General features: G+C 43.7%; 1 protein-coding gene across 1 annotated transcript in view; it reads right to left on the bottom strand.

The window, feature by feature from the left end:
* Positions 1 to 1546: 1546 nt before the first annotated feature.
* Positions 1547 to 18599, bottom strand: part of rin2 (Ras and Rab interactor 2) — a 94853-nt gene continuing 77800 nt past the window's right edge. The window contains exons 12-15 of the mRNA XM_033026419.1: positions 13922 to 14227; positions 11699 to 11830; positions 9055 to 9221; positions 1547 to 7080 (exon numbers count right to left, since the gene is read on the bottom strand). Of these exons, the coding sequence (XP_032882310.1) occupies positions 6757 to 7080; positions 9055 to 9221; positions 11699 to 11830; positions 13922 to 14227 (929 nt within the window). The 3' untranslated portion in view covers positions 1547 to 6756. The remainder of the gene's footprint in view (positions 7081 to 9054; positions 9222 to 11698; positions 11831 to 13921; positions 14228 to 18599) is intronic.

Here is an 18599-nt window from a genome sequence, read left to right as displayed (position 1 = left end):
CTTGTATACAATCTTGCACCAAAATAGTTCCTTCAAGTATTTGGGAGAATGAGGGTTTGAAAGATGCTAGATCATAACTTCCGATTCAGATTAAGCTTACAGAGAGCAGATTTAGCTTACACAGCTTTTAGCCCATTAACCATTTTTCTCTTTAATGTGAGTGAAATTAATTTGCAGTTGTGCAAAATTGCAGAGAAAGAACTGGGAGCAGCAATGTTATTACCATATCAAAACTATCAGTAAACTGGCTGGTTGAAAGGTCACGGTCTATTCGTGGACATATAATTACTTTCAATGAATAAGTAGCCCCACCATTCTCAAAGCAGGAAAGCGGGAATAAACAGGAAATCATATCAGCTCCTCATAAGTATGCTGGTCAAAGGTTTATGTCTGTACCAGCACGCGTGCACCCACTGTCGCTGACATTATGCAAAGATTAGACGTTAAGACAAGGTCTTATTTTTAAGGCTCATCGTGTCACACAGCATGGGAACAGACCATAGATAGACACAAAGAGCTGGAGTAACTCAGCGGGTCAGCTAGCATCTCTGGAGAAAAAGAATGGTTGACGTTTCATGCCGGGACCCTTCTTCAGACAAGGTCTTCCAGTCACCCATCCTTTTGCTCCAGAGATGCTGCCTGACCCATTGACTTTGTGCCTATCTTTGCTATAAACGGCAGTTCCTTATTTCTACATGGCAACGGGCCAGTCAGCCCACCATCAAGCACCCGTGGGTGCTCTGCTGCTGGTATGAACATAAACCTTTGACCAGCATACTAATGAGAAGCTGAAATGATTTCCTGTTTATTCCTGCTTTGAGAATGATGAGGCTGCTTATTTGCACTAATTCTATTATCCCCCACATTCTTGCCCTACCAACCTGCTTGTCTCTAAAGTGTGGGAGTAAACCGGAAGATATTCACTTCATCACAGGAAGAACGTGCAACCTCCACACCGACAGTACTGGAGGTCAGGAACGAACCTGGGTCCATGGAGCTGCAGGACTGCAGCCTTGCAGGCTGTGGCATCCTGCAGCTACCAGTTAAAAATATGTATTTTATGAGAATGGTTCTGTTAGATAAAATGCTTCCTCAAAATGTGATAATGACATTAAATGCTAACGGCTTGAATGCTGACAAAGTCCTGGACAAGAAATGCAATTACAAATAAAACTGCTCTATGTTTCAGTGTGTTAAGGAAACAGCAATAAATTTAGGGTGGCACAGGGGCACAGCGGTAGAGTTGCTGCCTCACAGTGCCAGAGACCCAGGTTCGATAGCAACTGTGGGTACTGTCTTTACGGAGTTTGTATGTCCTCCCTGCGACCACGTGGGTTTTCTCTGGGTGCTCTGGATCCCCCCCCATAATCCCAAAGACGTGCAAATTTGTAGATTAATTGGCTTCTGTAAATTGTTCCTAGTGTGTAGGATACAACTGGTGAACGGGCGATCGCTGGTCGGCGCAGACACGGTGGGCCGAAGGGCCTATTTCCACACTCTCCAAAACTAATACTAAGTTTGAACTGAAACACACAATAATGCATTATGTAACTAAAACATTCAATTTTTATTGCGTGCAAAATCCAATGTTTCAGTTGTACAGAATTTGCACAGTATGTGACTACAGTATAAAATGGTTTTGGACTGATGTACCAAAATATTATTGCAATACTGGTATACAAATTCTTAGTGCAGTTCTAAACTACAAATACAAATCACAAACCCTGTTTGGCGAGTCGAGACTTTAGGGTGTACGAAAAGTTCTTTATTTTAGAACACAAACATTGAGTCACCCAAGTCCAATAAGGCAACCAAAAATAATGTTGCTTCCACAAGTGTGGGTGCTGGACTGACAGTTACTGCAAAAACAAACTGCCAATAGTACACCCATGCTCATGAGATTTCTTCAGCCAACCCCGAGGGTTCGATCACCACAAGGCACCACCAGGTGCCGCTACAGCTGCTTCATTTAAAAAAAGACAATCTACCTAAGTGTCATCTTAATGCAAGCCAATTTTAGGTTAACAATTTGTTCCCATAGTACACAATGGAATAACCTGCACTAAACTGGCAATTGTCAATTTTGCTTCATTAACCAGCGAATGCGCAGAGCAAGATGCAATTGCATCACTGAAACAAAGGATGGCATTAACCAGTGAATAAGCTGCTCTTGCGTAAAACCCCGAACGTTGTTGGAAATGCACTAAACGAGTAAAGGAGCACAAAACTGGGACAATTCCTATCTTTGAAATTCAGGGTGATAAGACTAAAAGACTCAGGTGTAGCCCTGAAGAATATATCGCCAATTCATGGGAATCAAATTGCAAAGTAGTTGAGAACTCAGACATTTAATGTAACTCACGGGATTGCTGCAACTCCCAATGCCTAATGTTCCCTTGTGATTTATCAGTCTAGCAACTGCTGAAAATGTCAAGGAGACTGATGCACAGAATAGTTCCCTCCTTATAAATCTTGCTGGCTGACATAGTCGGAACAGAGAATCCCGATTCTTGTCAACAGAATCAGAAATGTGATCCATTGGAGCTTTCATTTGCAGCTAATGTCGTATTTGTTTGGCAGCCAGTGTTAAGCTTGGAAGGATATTTTGTAACGTTGACAAATGGAAACATAAACAACGGCAAACAGCCCCAGAGTGATGTGCAAATGACACAAAATGCCTCTCCTGCGGAGTGGTCACTTTTCCAATTTAGAAATGTGTTTGCTGGCATCTTCATTATAGATGATTATGGTGGGGATTTAGCTCAAATGGCAGAGCGCTGGTTAACGCATGCAAGAGGTAGCGAGATCGATGCCTGCCTTCTCCATTGGTCTTTTTTAAAAGACATTTGGTCAGGTACGTGGATAGGAAAAGTTTAGAGGGATATCTCCAAATGCAGGTGGATGGGACTAGTGTAAATGGGGCATCCTAGTTGGCATAGGCAAGTTGGGCCATAGGCAAGTTCCATGCTGTATAGCGATCACAACTATCAGATCCTGGCTCTGCTGATGGTGTCTGTTTTACTACACAGAGCCAGCTCATTCTACACAAAATAAAACTGTTTATGGAGGAGACCTGGAGTTATTTTTCTTGAAGAACATAATTCCATTTCAAATTTTCATGGTCGTAATTTGCCTCCATGTCTTTCCACGTCAAACCTTTCCTTTGGACCTTTACACACAATGCATAATTTTATTCCACAAACAACTGGGAAACTGTGGAAGATAAACAGGGTCGACCCTTTTATTGTACTTTTCTGGTCATCAGGAAGGTGTCAGTGCAAGGAAATGGAGTACTTTGTTTCCCACTTTGTTAGCACACCCAGGTTTGGCACTGAGCATAAATCTTCATTTTATGTGGATTGTCCACTCAATGGTTCAGGAAGGAGGAAAAAGTTGGAGAACCAAGTTGACTTCAGTTTAGAGATACAGCACGGAATCAGGCCCTTCGGCCCACCGATTCTGCGCCGACCAGGGATGCCCGCACACGCACACCATCCTATACAAAGTAGGGACAATTTACAATTCTATTGATGCTAATTAACCTACAAACCTGTACCTCTTTGGAGTGTGGACGGAAACCGAAGCATCCGGAGAAAACCCACGCAGGTCACAGGGAGAATGCATACACTCCATACAGGCAGCACCCGTGTTCTGGATCGAACCCGGGTCTCTGGCGCGGTAAGGCAGCAACTCTACCGCTGCACCACCCAGTCTATGATCCTTTCCTGTTGCTCCTCAAGGTTCCCTGTAGGAGCAAGCCTGGCCAGAGGGGGCAGCAGATGCTCACCAGACTGACCATGCTGCAGAGGTAGCAGACACCCTGCCTGCTGGAAGCCCATGTGCAGAGGCAATCAGAACAGAAACCACAGGATATACAAGTAGGCCATTATTTTCTTTCCCCTCCACTGGCAGCCTGAATATCCTCAACTGAGAGGTTTAAGAGTGCAGGATTTTCTCCTAATTTTCCTGTCCCCATCACTCACATGGGGTTCTCCGTAAGCCGGGACACAACAGGTGTAATGTAATGCTGCCAGGGTTCAGTGTACTCTGGGTACTGACGAGGGATCCGATGTCCCGAGCAAGCCCCCAAGTCTCCTTGTTGGATCAACCAGAAACTTTCCCTTTCCCAGCGCCGTCCTTGCGCTCCTCAAATTCAGACCGTCTCATTTAGTGCCAAAGTGTGTGCGCGTGTGCCTGTTTTAAGCCAGACTCGTAGCACAAAGGAGTGTTTGATCCTGGTGCTCTGGGCTAGATTCTAACTCAAGTTACTGACAGGAAAGAGCACTGCTCCAGGTAGGAGCACATTAAAGTTCATCTAATTTCCGGGCAGAGCGTAGATAGAAGAATGTTAATGCAGGCACAGTCAAGTCATCAGAGGTGGGACCCTCTATGTCCATTGTAAAAATATATAGTGGATATTGACATTTTATTATTTAGTATAGCACTAAAATGCTAGCGTGGAATGTTGACGTGGTCATTATTTTGCGGGAAAGATACAGAGATGTAAACAACTGACTTTAGATACAGTATCAGGTTTTGCTTTCTACCCATGATATCATCTGGCAGCTCAGCAGAGAAGGTGGATTCAAGTGATATGTGAAGCTGGAAGCTAAACCTATAATACTTGACCATATTTAACTCCTTCACTGCCAGGCCCATCCACACCCTTTGAAAAACCATTTTGTTTTTTTGCTTCTTATGCGGATTGTTTTCTCCTCCCTCCCATCCTCACTTTCCAATGCCCACCTCTATAATATTAAAAGCTCCTTTTGGTACAAGGGGCTGTACCAATAATGTGAGATGTGCCCCATGATAAATAATATTAGGAAAAGCAACACACCTTACTCTTTTCAACGAATCCTAATGATATCTACAGATACTTCTAGGAAGTATACTCTCTGGTTTGGCAATTGCTCTGCCCAATAGCAGAATGGTGTGAATGCAGCCCAGATATTTACGCAAACCAGACTCCATCCCCATCGACTCCATCTACATCTCTCACTGCCTTGGGAAAGCAGCCAACACAATCAAGGACCATTCGCATTCAGCTCATTCCCTCTCCTTCCCTTTCCCGTAAAGACAGATACTACCCTATTCAAAAAACTCTTGAACAGAACTCTCACAAGCATTCTCCACCTTCCAATCTACCTTGTTGTAGCCTTTGCACTTTTTTTTTTAACAGCCCTTTCTCTGTAGCTGTAATACTATATCTGGCACTCCTTTTCTTTCACAGTTTTCTTTCTGTTTTTGCACTACCTCTTGTGCGTTTCCATTATACTATGATCTTCCGGGATAGCAAGCAAATAAATGTTTTCCACTGTATCTTGGCACAATATCATAACCAAGCACTCTTGGCTTACATAAAGTACAGGTTTTATACAGACTTCAGTTCGGGCTTATCACTGTGCTCCAGGGCCTGGCCTCTTGCTATTTCTGTCACCTTACGTTGCCTCCACGGATCCATAGAACAATATTGCACAGGAAGGAAATATCTGGCCCTTGAATTGTCAGCCAGCTCTTTGAGTAATCTAGTCAATCAGTACTATTCCCATTCCACACCCCTGTACATTTCACCTCTTTCAATCACACATCCAAATCCCTTTGAAAGATATTAGAATCTATTTAAATCTTGCTGTAATTACTGCCATTCACAGCAACATACAGCAAATCATGTCACCTCTAATTCTTTTGCCAATTGTGTTAAATCAATTATTTCTGATTTCTGACTATCTACCAGAGAATATTCACCTTAGTCACTCTACTTAAATCCTCCTTGATTTTGAAGGCTTCCCTCACCTCTCCCCTTGAACATTTCTACTCTGAAATAACTTGCACCTCTGATCCCTCCGTATAGCTGAAATCGAACATCCCAGATACCATTCCAGTAAATTAATTCTGCAACAGTCAAGTGGGTGATCGATGGTCGTCGTGGACTCGGTGGGCTGAGGGGCCTGTTGCCAAACTAAACCAATGTGGAACTGGACACCAATTACGAAGCCTGGATCAGCAATCCTTTCCCTGGACAAAGGCCACCTAGTTCGTGTACAGCACCACGCTGTCATCCATTTTGATGCTGGAGCTGAACTGAAACCCAGATGGTGTCATGGGGCAGAAAGCACCTCCGCGCTATTATCTTATAGTACAACAGCTGTAAGGTGAATGATCTAAAGAACAATTTAATTCGTCAGCGCCACCATTATGGTCAAGAGATTTAAAAAAAATCAATATACATCATGAATAATAAAAAAGAAATCCCCAAATTAATTGTTACCATTATATGCCCAGATGTTTATAATAATAATAAATTCTGGCTTAAAAATATAATAATAAAAAAAGGCCTCTCAGTTAACCAGCAACTGCTATCAAATTAATGTCTCTGGGATCCACAGAAACACAGAGTTTTCCTATAAGCATAAAACCATTCATGCAGCCTGCGCCCAAACTGATTTTATCCCCACTTTTTAAGGTTAAGAGAAGGATGCAAAGCATCCAACTAGAGTGAGTTTTACTGATGCATTGCATCTGACTGCTCTTTGCCACACACAGAGTGAATACCTGTTTCAAGACGATGCAATGACCCAATAACCAGCTGCATCACTTGCAGAGCATTGCACACAGTTCCACGAACATTGGCAAGGCTTCACATGTTAAGGTCTACAGGGTTACAAGTGCAAGCGCCCTCTGGCGTGCCACAAAAGTCATATCAAGCACGACCAAACAGCCTTCAAGGTGCTCGAAGACCGCGCAAGTCCTTGCTCACGGAGTTCGATCGTATTCCTCGGAGGCGATGTTGGCGTTGATGGGGAGGTCACTGTGAAGGTGCTTGTAGACAAAGTGGAAGAGCTGAGGCGGGGCCCTGCTGTGCAGCTCGGCCTTGATCTTCTGGGGGAAGGTGTCGGCAGCCAACTGCTGCCAAGTGTCATTTATGAGGAGGAAGAGCCCGTAGTTCTCAGTGTCCTCCACGTGGAACTTGGCGGCACAAAGGGCACACAGCTCCTCTGTCGTGGTAAAGGGTTGTACCTGTAACGTCTTGGCTGTGCAGCCACTTGACATGTTGTTGAAGGCCACACGCATGTAGTTCTGTGCGGATTGAGAGAAAGGAGATCATTTTAGCATAGGGTTTAGGAAGCACAAAACTGGTCATAAGGCCATAAAGTAATTAATGATAGGAGTAGAATTAGGCCATTCAATAGACAATAGGTACAGGAATAGGACATTTGGCCCTTCGAGCCAGCACCACCATTCAATGTGATTGTGGCTGATCATCCTCGTTCCTGCCTTCTCCCCATATCCCCTGACTCCGCTACCTTTAAGAGCCCTATCTAGCCATCGGCCCATCAAGTCTACTCTACCATTCAATCATGGCTCTCCCTCCTAACCCCATTCTCCTACCTTCTTCCCATGAACTGTCACCTGTACTAATCAAGAATCTATCTATCCCTGCCTTAAAAATATCCACTGACTTTGCCTCCACAGATTTCTGTGGCAAATAATTCCACAGATTCACCACCCTGGTCACAACCAAAACTGCCATAAAGGATAAGTGGTTGCATTTAAATGAACATAGGCTTGGGTTTGAATAACCCCACCATCTCCACACATGAAGTTCCAAGTCTGAGGCCCACCACCACAACTAATGAGCAGTACTGAGCTACCAACTACCTCATTGGAGACCCGCGGAATATCTTTGATCGGACTCGACTGCCTTTATCTTGTACTAAATGTTGTTCACATTATTCTTTATCGTGCATCTGTACACTGTGAATGGTTCGATTGTAATCATGTCTTGTCTTTCCGCTGACTGGTTAGCACTCAAGAAAGGCTTTTCACTGCACCTCAGACAATAAACGAAACTCACAACTCACCTACCACAATGGGATATAATCATTGTCAAAGACCAAGCCTGTTGCAAAGGGACCCAACTGCATGGGATCAATATTTTCTCAATGTAAAAATCTCTATTGCTTGATGCACTGCATGATCTCAGGCAAGGGAGAAAATGCTAACGCAAGCGTCTCACAGGATTACGAAAGTCCATGCATTATGTGATTTAGTTATAAGCAAGTTCACAGCTTCGGTTAACAGCACTGTTGGGCAAACTAATACAGGATGGCGTTTTCATTTAATTCTCATGCTTATTCAATAATGTTTTATTATTAATGTCTAATGTTTTATGTATCATTCTTAACTGTCACTGTATGTCATGTTGTCACTTGCGGGCGGAGCACCAAGACAAATTCCTTGTATGTGAATACTTGGCCAATAAACGTATTCATTCATTTGTTAAGATGCCGTTACGGCATGGTTGTTAATTGCATCCCTGAACTCTTTCAGTGTCGGGCCTGCTAGCTCTAGTCTTTCCCAATCAGTGTTGAATATAAAGTGTTGGAAGTGACTTGACATCAGCCATGCGCCGGACATGAATTGGCAAAAATTGGAAGACAAATACAAGGGGAGGGTGTCAGTGATGTTGGAGGGATTGCATGAGCTTTCAAATCATCTCTTTAATTATTTGAAAACATCCTAGTGGTAGCAGAATTGAAATGTCTCGCTGAGTTGGTGACCGATTGGTTGGTACTTTGTTTTCACACGTGACGCATCACACGGAAACTCTTTGTTTTGCATACTATGTATACGGCGCTGACAAGGTGACAGTGTATTCATTATAGTCCCCAATCGTTCCCCTTTTGTTCTCGGTGCCCCCCCCCCCTCCTTTGTTCTCGGCGTCCCCTATCCCCACACCAGGTCCCCCTTTATCCTTGATAGCCCCTCCCCCCCCCCTTGTCCTTGACGGCGCATCCACAACTGTAGTAACGGACGATTTATTAAAACTGCCGCACACCAGCAGATCAAGTTTGACTGATCTCCTGGTGATTATCGGTTCAATAAATCGCCCGTTACTTCAACCCAACACCAACCCCGCGTGGCCCTTCCATTTGCTCCAACAAACTCAACACAGGAGGTTCAATAATTTATGCTGAAGCGTGCAGTGTAAGATACTGTACAAGAACTCGATACATAGCAACGGCTGCAACTATTCTCTGAGAGCCACACCTGAAAGTCTTCCACGGTGGGAATGCTTCTAATATGCGTAGTCCTCCTTTTGTGCCATTGGTTCAGAGTGTTCCTGGTCTGTGAGCTCAGTAACCTGGCTGCCTGTTCTTCTTGGAAATTCTTTATTAGCGACAGGGCTCCATATGCACTAGTCAGGTAATAGCCACCTAGATGGAATGAAACAACAGAGTTTTAAATGACTGGTTGAGTTTAGTTTAGTTTAGAGATACAGCGCAGAAATAGGCCCTTCGGCTCACCGAGTCCGCGCCGACCAGCAATGCCTGTACATTAACACTATCTTACATACTAGGGACTATTTACAATTTTTACCAAAATTTAACCTGCAAACCTGTACATCTTTGGAGTGTGGGAGGAAAGTGGAGCACCAGGAATAAGCCCACGCAGTCACAGGGAGAATGTACAAACTCCATGCAGACAGTATCCATAGTCAGGAGTAAACCTGGCTCTCTGGTGTTGCAAGGCAGCAACTCTACCACTGCGCCACCGTGCCTGCCCAAGTGCTCAAACTTGGGGCTGTGTTTGCCTTAATGGCGCACTAACTCTGAATTTAACAGGCCCAGCAACATACTGTCTGACATCGCAACTACTCTAACTCTTACACAGGTTTGTAAAACAGTGGAGTAAAAGCAGCACAGCTGGTAGAGTTGCTGCCTCAGGGCTCCAGGGACCCGGGTTCGATCCAGACCTCAGGCATTGTGTGTGTGAGGTTTGCACGTTCATCCCAGTGACCACATGGATTTCCTCCCACATCCCAAAAATGCGTGGGTTAATTGACCCCTAGTCTATAGGGAGTGGATGCGAAAGTGGGAAAACATAAAATTAGTGTAAATGGGGTTTAATGGTTGGGGTGAACTCGATTAGTCCAAAGGGCCTGTTTTCATGATGTATCTTTCTCTGGATCTGCAAGGCAGCAGCTCCATCACTGGCACAGCCAGAACAACTAGAATTTTGTTCATTTTAACATCATCTGGTGGAATATTTATGTTTGATATCACTTCCAGCACTTTTTAATATAAAGATATTTCGTACATTATTTCGTAAAACCATATGAATAAGTCACAACAAGTTTAAGTTGCCAAATGAATTCCAATTAGAATTCACTCTCGGAAAAAGTGAACTTGTTTCGACTGTTGGGTGTGAAGCAGACTTCAAACAATCTTCACATACTCAGAAAAAAATATAAAGTGCTGGAGTAATTCAGTGGGCAGGCAGCATCCCTGGAGAACATAGATAGTGATGTTTCAGGTCGGGAACCCAAAACGTCACCGAGTCATGTTCTCCAGATAAGCTGCCTGACCCGCTGAGTTACTCCAGCACTTTGTGTCTTTTTTTTGGTGCGAACTGGCACCTGCAGTTCCTGGTGCCTTCAGATAGTTAAGTCACGTGTGGGCTTTTACAGGCTTGAAGACAGAAGATTAGACAAACATACTGACTTCACAAGTCAGAAGCAATCGCACTGTAGACCCACACATTTAAACACAAACCCTATTTATACATGATTCTAAAACCAATGATTTTCTTTATAAGATGACATTTCCTATTTAAATGCGCCACAGTGACATCACAGACGTGTTGCCAAAATGGCCATTGGAACAGGAAGGAGAACACCCTGTACCCACACAATAAGATTCTTTCTTGTAAACAGGATGTACAAAGCGATTCCTTGCAAAATAATTCCCAGTTAAACCCCAGCTCAGTGCCAGGAATGCATTCCAATAAGCTCCCCTGTATTCATTTCCTTATTCACTGAAAAACAAGGGAGTTGTTGAGAATCTATTCCTTTCATTCACCACGCATCTATACTCATTCAGCTTCTCGGCTATTGAATCATTGAGAGAACAGATTAAATAGTATTCTATTTCAATTTTAGATCCCGATAATGAACTTTTGATTCAAGCCAGTTACAAATGAGTACTGAGACTCTCTCCCATTGCGTTTGTCATTCGGTTCCTGTTGTTACATCTCCTCTCCTAATTTTTCCACAATTGCAACATCATGTTTCATCATCTCCTTGGCAGATGTTGCACATGATCATTCCCTGACCGCCTCCCCTCTTTGTGAAGTCTGAACCACTTGCTCCAATAACACACAAACTTGTCCTTTAAGTAGTTGTGGAAGCAAACTATTTAATTCGCCTCCCTTGCCACGGCATGGGTTGCCAGCCGATCAGGTGACCCTTGTACCAAGAATTGTAATTCATCAAATCACCTAAATAATCCTTTGCATGAGACCCACTCTCCACTTAAAACATACGAGAGCCTTGTTAAATTATTTGCTTGGCGGCATTCAAATCAACATCAACACTGTGTGACGACAGCGGTAACGTTGCTGCCTCACAGCGCCAGAGACACGGGTTTGGTCCCGACCACGGGTGCTGTCTGGACGGAGTTTGTACGCTCTCCCCGTGACCGTTTGGGTTTTCTCCGAGATCTCCGGTTTCCTCCCACACTCCAAAGACGTACAGGTTTGCGGGTTAATTGGCTTGGTATAAATGTAAAATTGTCCCTCGCGTGTGTAGGATGTGCGGGGATCGCTGGTCAGTGCAGACTCGGCGGGCCCGTTTCCTATCTCGGAAAACCAAATAAAGCTAATCAGCACTCTGAACAATAGCTGCATGGTGTACCTTCTCCGTGCAGCAGAGATGGGTCCAAGAGCTCCATCATGTATTCAATTTCAATATCCAACTCAGGCATATCACACTGGGCTATTATGTAGGTCAACATAGGCAGGAAGTCATCAGCCCCATATAATCTCCCTGTGGGTGCAATAACACAGTCATTAGAAGATTCTCTCCCCCAAGTTTCTCGTGATAGCACAATTCATTTCAAAAAAATAAGAATTGCAAATTAATCATTTTTGTACTTGTTAAGTTTTTTTCTCATTCACAGGATGTGGATACTGTTCCACTTTGTCAACAACAACTCCACTTGGTACCCATTGCTTCCTGATCTCCTAATGGCAGCTCCTAATGGCAGCTCAGAACAAACTATAGAAGCAAGGAAGATAGACACAAAATGCTGGAGTAACTCAACGGGACCGGCAACATCTCGAGGGAGAAGGATGGGTGACATTGCGGGTCGAGACAACTCTTGAGACCATTAGTCTGAAGAAGGGTCTCGACCCAAAAAGTCACCCATTCCTTCTCCCTTGAGATGCTGCCTGTCCCGCTGAGTTACTCCAGCATTTTGTGTCTATCTTCAGTGTAAACCAGCATCTGCAGTGCGTTCCTACACATATAGAAACAAGGAGCTGTGGATGCTGGTTCACCAGGACACAAGATGTTGAAGTAACATAGGGGGCCAGGAAGCATCTGTGCAGAAGATGGATAGGTGATGTATTGGGTTGGGACCCTTCTTCGGACTATCAGTAGAAGGCGAGTGGCCCGTGCGTCCGTGGGTCGCTGTGTCGGTAGAGCAGGTCGCTGGAAACCCTGCAGCAGCGGGTGATTGCTTGGATTGGGGGCCGCTGGAGGCCCCACACCAGCACGGGGAGACAGAGCAGCGATGAAGGACACAGGCAGCAGGCAGCCCAGGCCAATCCCTGCAACAGTGCCACCACTAAGACAATGGGCTTTTATGGCCAAGATAAGACTCTGCAGTCTTAACTACTTTGAAATTTAAAGGGCACAAGTTGGTGCCAGAAATGTGGCAACTCTTTGCCTATTGCCTCAGTGAAGTCTACTATTCTTACACTACGATCATTGCACTTTTGTTATTATCTATGATCGTGCTTGTCTATAGTATGATTTTACTGGACAGTATGCAGAACAAAGAATGTCACTGTACCTACATACATGTGACAATAAACTATCATCATCCTCATCATTCCCTCTCTCATTTTACCCTACATCGAAAGGCTTTGGGGTTAAATTACATTTAGGCAATGTTTCTTTTCAGAAACATTTCTCAGAGAGACGTGGAAAAAGTGCAAAGTACCATTTGCTTTAGCTACTGTAGTCTGTTTTGATTTGTCGAATTGAGAGTAGTGCAGTCCAGCAGTGAGTAACTGATCTTGTCTTCCCAAAACACAAGTTGGAGAGGTGCGTACAAGTCCAATTGAGAGGCACACATCATTATATCAGCATAATTCTGAAAACAGGCTGCCCAGACTACCAACCAGGTTCACATTTCTCTCTCTCTCCATAAAATTTACACTGGCATTAATTTTCTCTAACTTTCCTGTAATTTCTTACTGTTTTCTTCATAGGCAGAAGTAGTAATCCCTTCTTAGCCCCTTTTACCATTTTTTGGTGACCCAGACTCATTTCAGCTATCTCCTATTAACAATCTGCACTTTAGTCAGTTTGAACTGTTTTGACTATTTTACTGTTCTTTTACAAACCATGTTCTCGGGGTATCTAAATCTAAATGTTATTAGTTATTTATGTTATGACATCGGATGGAAGCTGCAAACCCAAATCTTGTTGCGCTTATGTGCAATGACAATAAAATATATTATTATTATTATTATTATTATTATTTATCCAGTCCCTTTGACAATGAATAACATATCATTGCTATCAATCTACACTAATTTCCATGATATTAGAGAGACAATAAACATTCATGTGCCACGTCCATATTTCACTCTTGCCCAATGCATTAACATCATTCATTTGTTAAGTCTGCCACAAATCAGTGAAATAATATTGTAGATAGACACAAAAAGCGGGACAGGCAGCATCTCTGGAGAGAAGGAATGGGCGACTTTTCGGGACGAGAACCCTTCAGAGTGAGAGTCAGTGGAGAGGGAGTTTTGAGATATGGAATGGTAAGGTGTGAAAACAACAGATCAAAGCAGGCGATAATAAGGAAATGTTAAAGAAATAAAGAAACTAATATTGTACCTGAGTTGTTCTCCATAGCAGTGTAGATAACTTTGCAGACCCTCAGCAGTAGGAATACCTTCTTCTCTGGAGAGTACGTCTTGCGCATGTTTGAAAATTTATGTTTTATTTTCTCCAGGGTAACAGTGTCAGGGATGGCAGCATTAACTCCCAGCTCCTGAGGTACCTTCTGTTTAACTGAGATCAGATTTTCCTTCAACTCCTTCCAGGAGCCATCAGCCGCATGGAATTGTATCAAAGTTGTATAAATGTAAGATTTCAGGGGCTTCAAAATGCATTTGTGCATTGCTTTCTCCAAAACAATATCTGGAAAGATTACAAGAAATCAAAAGTTCAAAATCGAAATGTTAAAAACTTTAAGTCTAGAATGCACAACTCACAATAATTGACCATAAAGACATTGACATAACACTTATCTGTGTACCTTTCTTGATTAGAACAGGTGTCAAGGGTTAAACATAGAAACATCGAAAATAGGTGCAGGAGTAGGCCATTCAGCCCTTCGAGCCTGCACTGCCATTCAATATGATCATGGCTGATCATCCAACTCAGTATCCCATCCCTGCCTTCTCTCCATACCCCCTGATCCCTTTAACCACAAGGGCCACATCTAACTCCCTCTTAAATATAGCCAATGAACTGGCCTCAACTACCTTCTGTGGCAGAGAATTCCACAGATTCACCACTCGCTGTGTAAAAAATGATTTTCTCATCTCGGTCCTAAAAGACTTCCCTCTTATCCTTAAACTGTGACCCCTAGTTCTGGACTTCCCCAACATCGGGAACAATCTTCCTGCATCTAGCCTGTCCAACCCCTTAAGAATTTTGTAAGTTTCTATAAGATCCCCCCTCAATCTTCTAAATTCTAGCGTGTACAAGCCGAGTCTATCCAGTCTTTCTTCATATGAATGGGTTATGGGGAGAAGGCAAAAAAATTGGATTAGGAGGCAGAGATCAGCCATGATTGAATGGTGGAGTGGACTCGATGGGCCGAATGGCCTAATTCTAATCCTAGAGTTTGTGAACTTTTAACTATCTTAGTATTTGGTATTTATTACAAGTTATAACTACGCACGGTTAAAGGGGAACATGCATACTGACAACACTCTTCCTGCTCCATAGAAATGGTGCCACTGAATGAAAGGATGCTGCAACCTAGCAAAGCAAGACAATGGACATCATAGCAGGAAGTAGAGACAAAAGCTGCCACTGAGCTAACGGACGAACAATGGGGAAAGTTGACTGAACTTCCATTCTAATTTATTCCTGGCCAAGATGTGGAGAGTCACTGGAATTACCAACATTGATATTCTATCCCTAATTATCCAAGCTAAGGAAACAACCACATTGATGGGTCCAAAAGTCACAAAGAGGCCAGATGCGGCAAGGAGAGCAGATGACCTGATGTCCTTACCCGACAATGGAATCAGGGGAGGATGAATAAGGGCGAGAATATAGCATTGAGGTAGAAAACCAGTGAAGATCTTGTTTCGTTTAGTTACATTGTGGAAACAGGCCCTTCGGCCCATTGAGTTCACCCCGACCACCTGTACACTGGTTCTATCCTACACACTAGGGACGATTACAGAAGCTAATTAACCAACAAACCTACACGGCTTTGGCATGTGGGGGGAAACTGGAGATACCCGAGAAAACCTATGCGGTTACACAGAGAACGTGCAAACTCCGTACAGACAGCACCCGAGGTCAGGATTGAACCTGGGTCTCTGGCGCTGTGAGGAATCAGCTGTACCGCTGCGCCACCGTACCACCCTAATGAATGACAGAGCAGGCTTGGACGGACATATTATGTACTCCAACTCCTAAGTATTACTTCCTGCAGTCTAAATATCACAACTTAAGTGTTCAGGAAATGGGAAACCGTGCATGCCTGTGGACACAAGGCAAACACAGGGAACAAAACACAGCATGAACTAGAATCTGAGCAGGTGAGTTATCAGTCATCCAAATGGATAGACACAAAGTGCTGGAGTAACTCAGCGGAACAGGCACCATCTCTGGAGTAACATGGATAGGTGACGTTTGGGGTCAATGCCCTTCTTCACACTGAAGGGCCCTCAAACAGAAACCTCACCTATCCATGGTACTCCAGATATGCTGCCTGCTCAGCACTTTGCTTCTTTTTGTGATTAGGGTGGAGGATGGCACCACAGGAGTACGTTTTCATTATTCTAACTTACTCTAACTTGGCCAAAGTTAAAGACTGATGTAAAAATGTTTCTTTGGGAGAAAATCAACGTTTGCTGAAGAACTAAAAGGTGTAGAAGTGTGAAACGCACACCTCCAGATTCAGGGACAGTTTCTTCCCAGCTGTTATCAGGCAACTGAACCATCCTACCAACAACTAGAGAGCAGTCCCGAGCTACTCTCTACCTCATTGGAGACCCTTGGACTATCTTTGATCGGACTTTACCTTGCACTAAATATTATTCACGTTATTCCCTTTATCACGTATCTGTACACTGGTGGACGGCTGGATTGTAATCATGCATTGTTGTCCGCTGACTGGTTAGAACGCAACAAAAGCTTTTCATAGAAAATAGGTGCAGGAGTAGGCCATTCGGCCCTTCGAGCCAGCACTGCCATTCAATATGATCATGGCTGATCATCCAAAATCAGTACCCCGTTCCTGCTTTTTCGCCATATCCCTCGATTCCGTTACTCCTGAGTGCTAATACCCAACTCCATACCCATACATCCAGTGAATTGGCCTCCACTGCCTTCTGTGGCAGAGAATTCCACAGATTCACAACTCTCCGGGTGACTTTACCTCGCTTGGCACATGTGGCAATAAACTAAACTCAAAAGCGATTGATGTTCAACAGCTGGCTAAACTTGCATTGCAGCGTGATGTTTCGTGCAGACTACTCTAGAGGGAAGAGTAGTTGAGCAGCAGTGGAAGGGTTAACTACTGATATTTGCTCTGTTGCTGCCTCAGGCAGTTCTTGGAGTTGTTGAGCAATTCAGTTTTGTACTCTCTGCAAAAACACCAAGGCAGCCAAATCCTAGTGACATCATCCCTAGGCAGGGGAGAGCATTGTGCTGATTATTTTTAGAAATTAAAATCTCGTGCCTAGTGTTCATCTCCCTTTTTTTTTTGCAGGCTACCTTTTGTCGCAGAATATTCGTCTTTTCTCCAAGTTTGGAATGGCTGAAAATAAGCAGCAATTCCAAACCTGCCCAAAACTAATTTATTTCAAAAATCTCAGTGAAACTTAAAGAGCACAGACTGCGTGGAAGGTGGACATAAAATGCTGGAGTAACTCAGCAGCATCTCTGGAGAGAAGGGATGGGTGATGCATCGGGTCGAGAACCTTCGTCAGACTGAGCATCCAGTGATGCATCGGGTCGAGACCCTTCTTCAGACTGAGTATCCAGAGATGCTGCCTGTTCCCGCTGAGTTACTCCAGCATTTTGTGTTTACCTTCATCTGCATCTGCAGTTCCTTCCAACAGATATGCAATACAACCAGCTGAATTCTCTCAGTTCTGACGAGTACTTCACTATAAAGCACACAGAGTGATTGCTGCACTTTTGAATCCCATTTCAGATTTTAAGCTCTCCCTATCCCTTGGCTTCTGAGATCTTTACAAGTTTCATTAAATTGAGTCATTTTGCAAAGCATAACATAGGAAAATTTCCTGCAGACTGCTTTTATTTCCTGTTTTAAGGATGACTAAATCTGTTCACCATATGGCAATGTAGTGTGTCAGCTATTCTTGCAAGTGCTGTGGTTTAGTAAATCTGTCACACACAGTGCTGTTAAGAACAATTTTGATTCAAGTGATGTGTACATAAACACAACCTCTGGGATGGAAGGTTTAAACAGCAGACTAAACACATACTACCAGTTCTACCTTATCCTTAAATTAAAAGAAGGGATGGCAGCGGCAGAGTTGCTGCCTTGTGGTGCCAGAGACCCAGGTTCGATCCTGTCCACGGAGTTTGTACATTCTCCCAGTGACCGTGTGGGTTTTCTCCAGGTGCTCCGGTTTCCTCCCACGCTCCAAAGACGTACAGATTTGTAGGTTAATTGGCTTCGGGAAAGATTGTAAATTGTCACCTAGTGTGTAGGATAGTGTTAGTGTACGGGGATTGCTGGTCGGCACAGACTCAGTGGTCCGAATGGCCTGTTTCTGTGTGTTCTCTCTAAACTAAACTAATGCAGAACATTAAAATAAATAAGAACCGTAAATGTAAACAGTTTTTCTCCTTGTTCCACACACTTTATTCACACGGGAGCGGGGCCGTAAATCGCCCGGCACGGCCTAAAATGGCCGTGGGACTTATCATCGCCCGCCTGGGGCTTGGACATCAGGAGAGACATGGAGAACAGGGGAGAGAAAATACTTTGCCTTCCATCACAGTGGGTCCCCTGTGATGGATGTTTGTGTGAATTAAATTGTGTGTATGTCTAGGAATTGTCTTTGTTTGTATGGCTGTGGAAACAGAATTTCGTTTGAGCCTCACTGAGGCTCAAATGACAATAAATGGTATTGTATTGTATTGTATTGTATTTCTTCTAGCTTTTAGCAGCCTGCTTTGTCCTCCCCACCGCCACCCCACCAACAGACATCCTATCACCAAATAGAGAGTAGTCCTGAGCTGCCATCTACATCATAGAAGACCCTTGCACTATCTTTAAACGAACTTTACC

The sequence above is a fragment of the Amblyraja radiata genome, chromosome 8 (genome assembly GCF_010909765.2).
Source record: "Amblyraja radiata isolate CabotCenter1 chromosome 8, sAmbRad1.1.pri, whole genome shotgun sequence".
Taxonomy (NCBI): Eukaryota; Metazoa; Chordata; class Chondrichthyes; order Rajiformes; family Rajidae; genus Amblyraja; species Amblyraja radiata.
The sequence above is the reverse complement of the archived record's forward strand: the minus strand, read 5'-3'. Positions and strand labels throughout refer to the sequence as shown.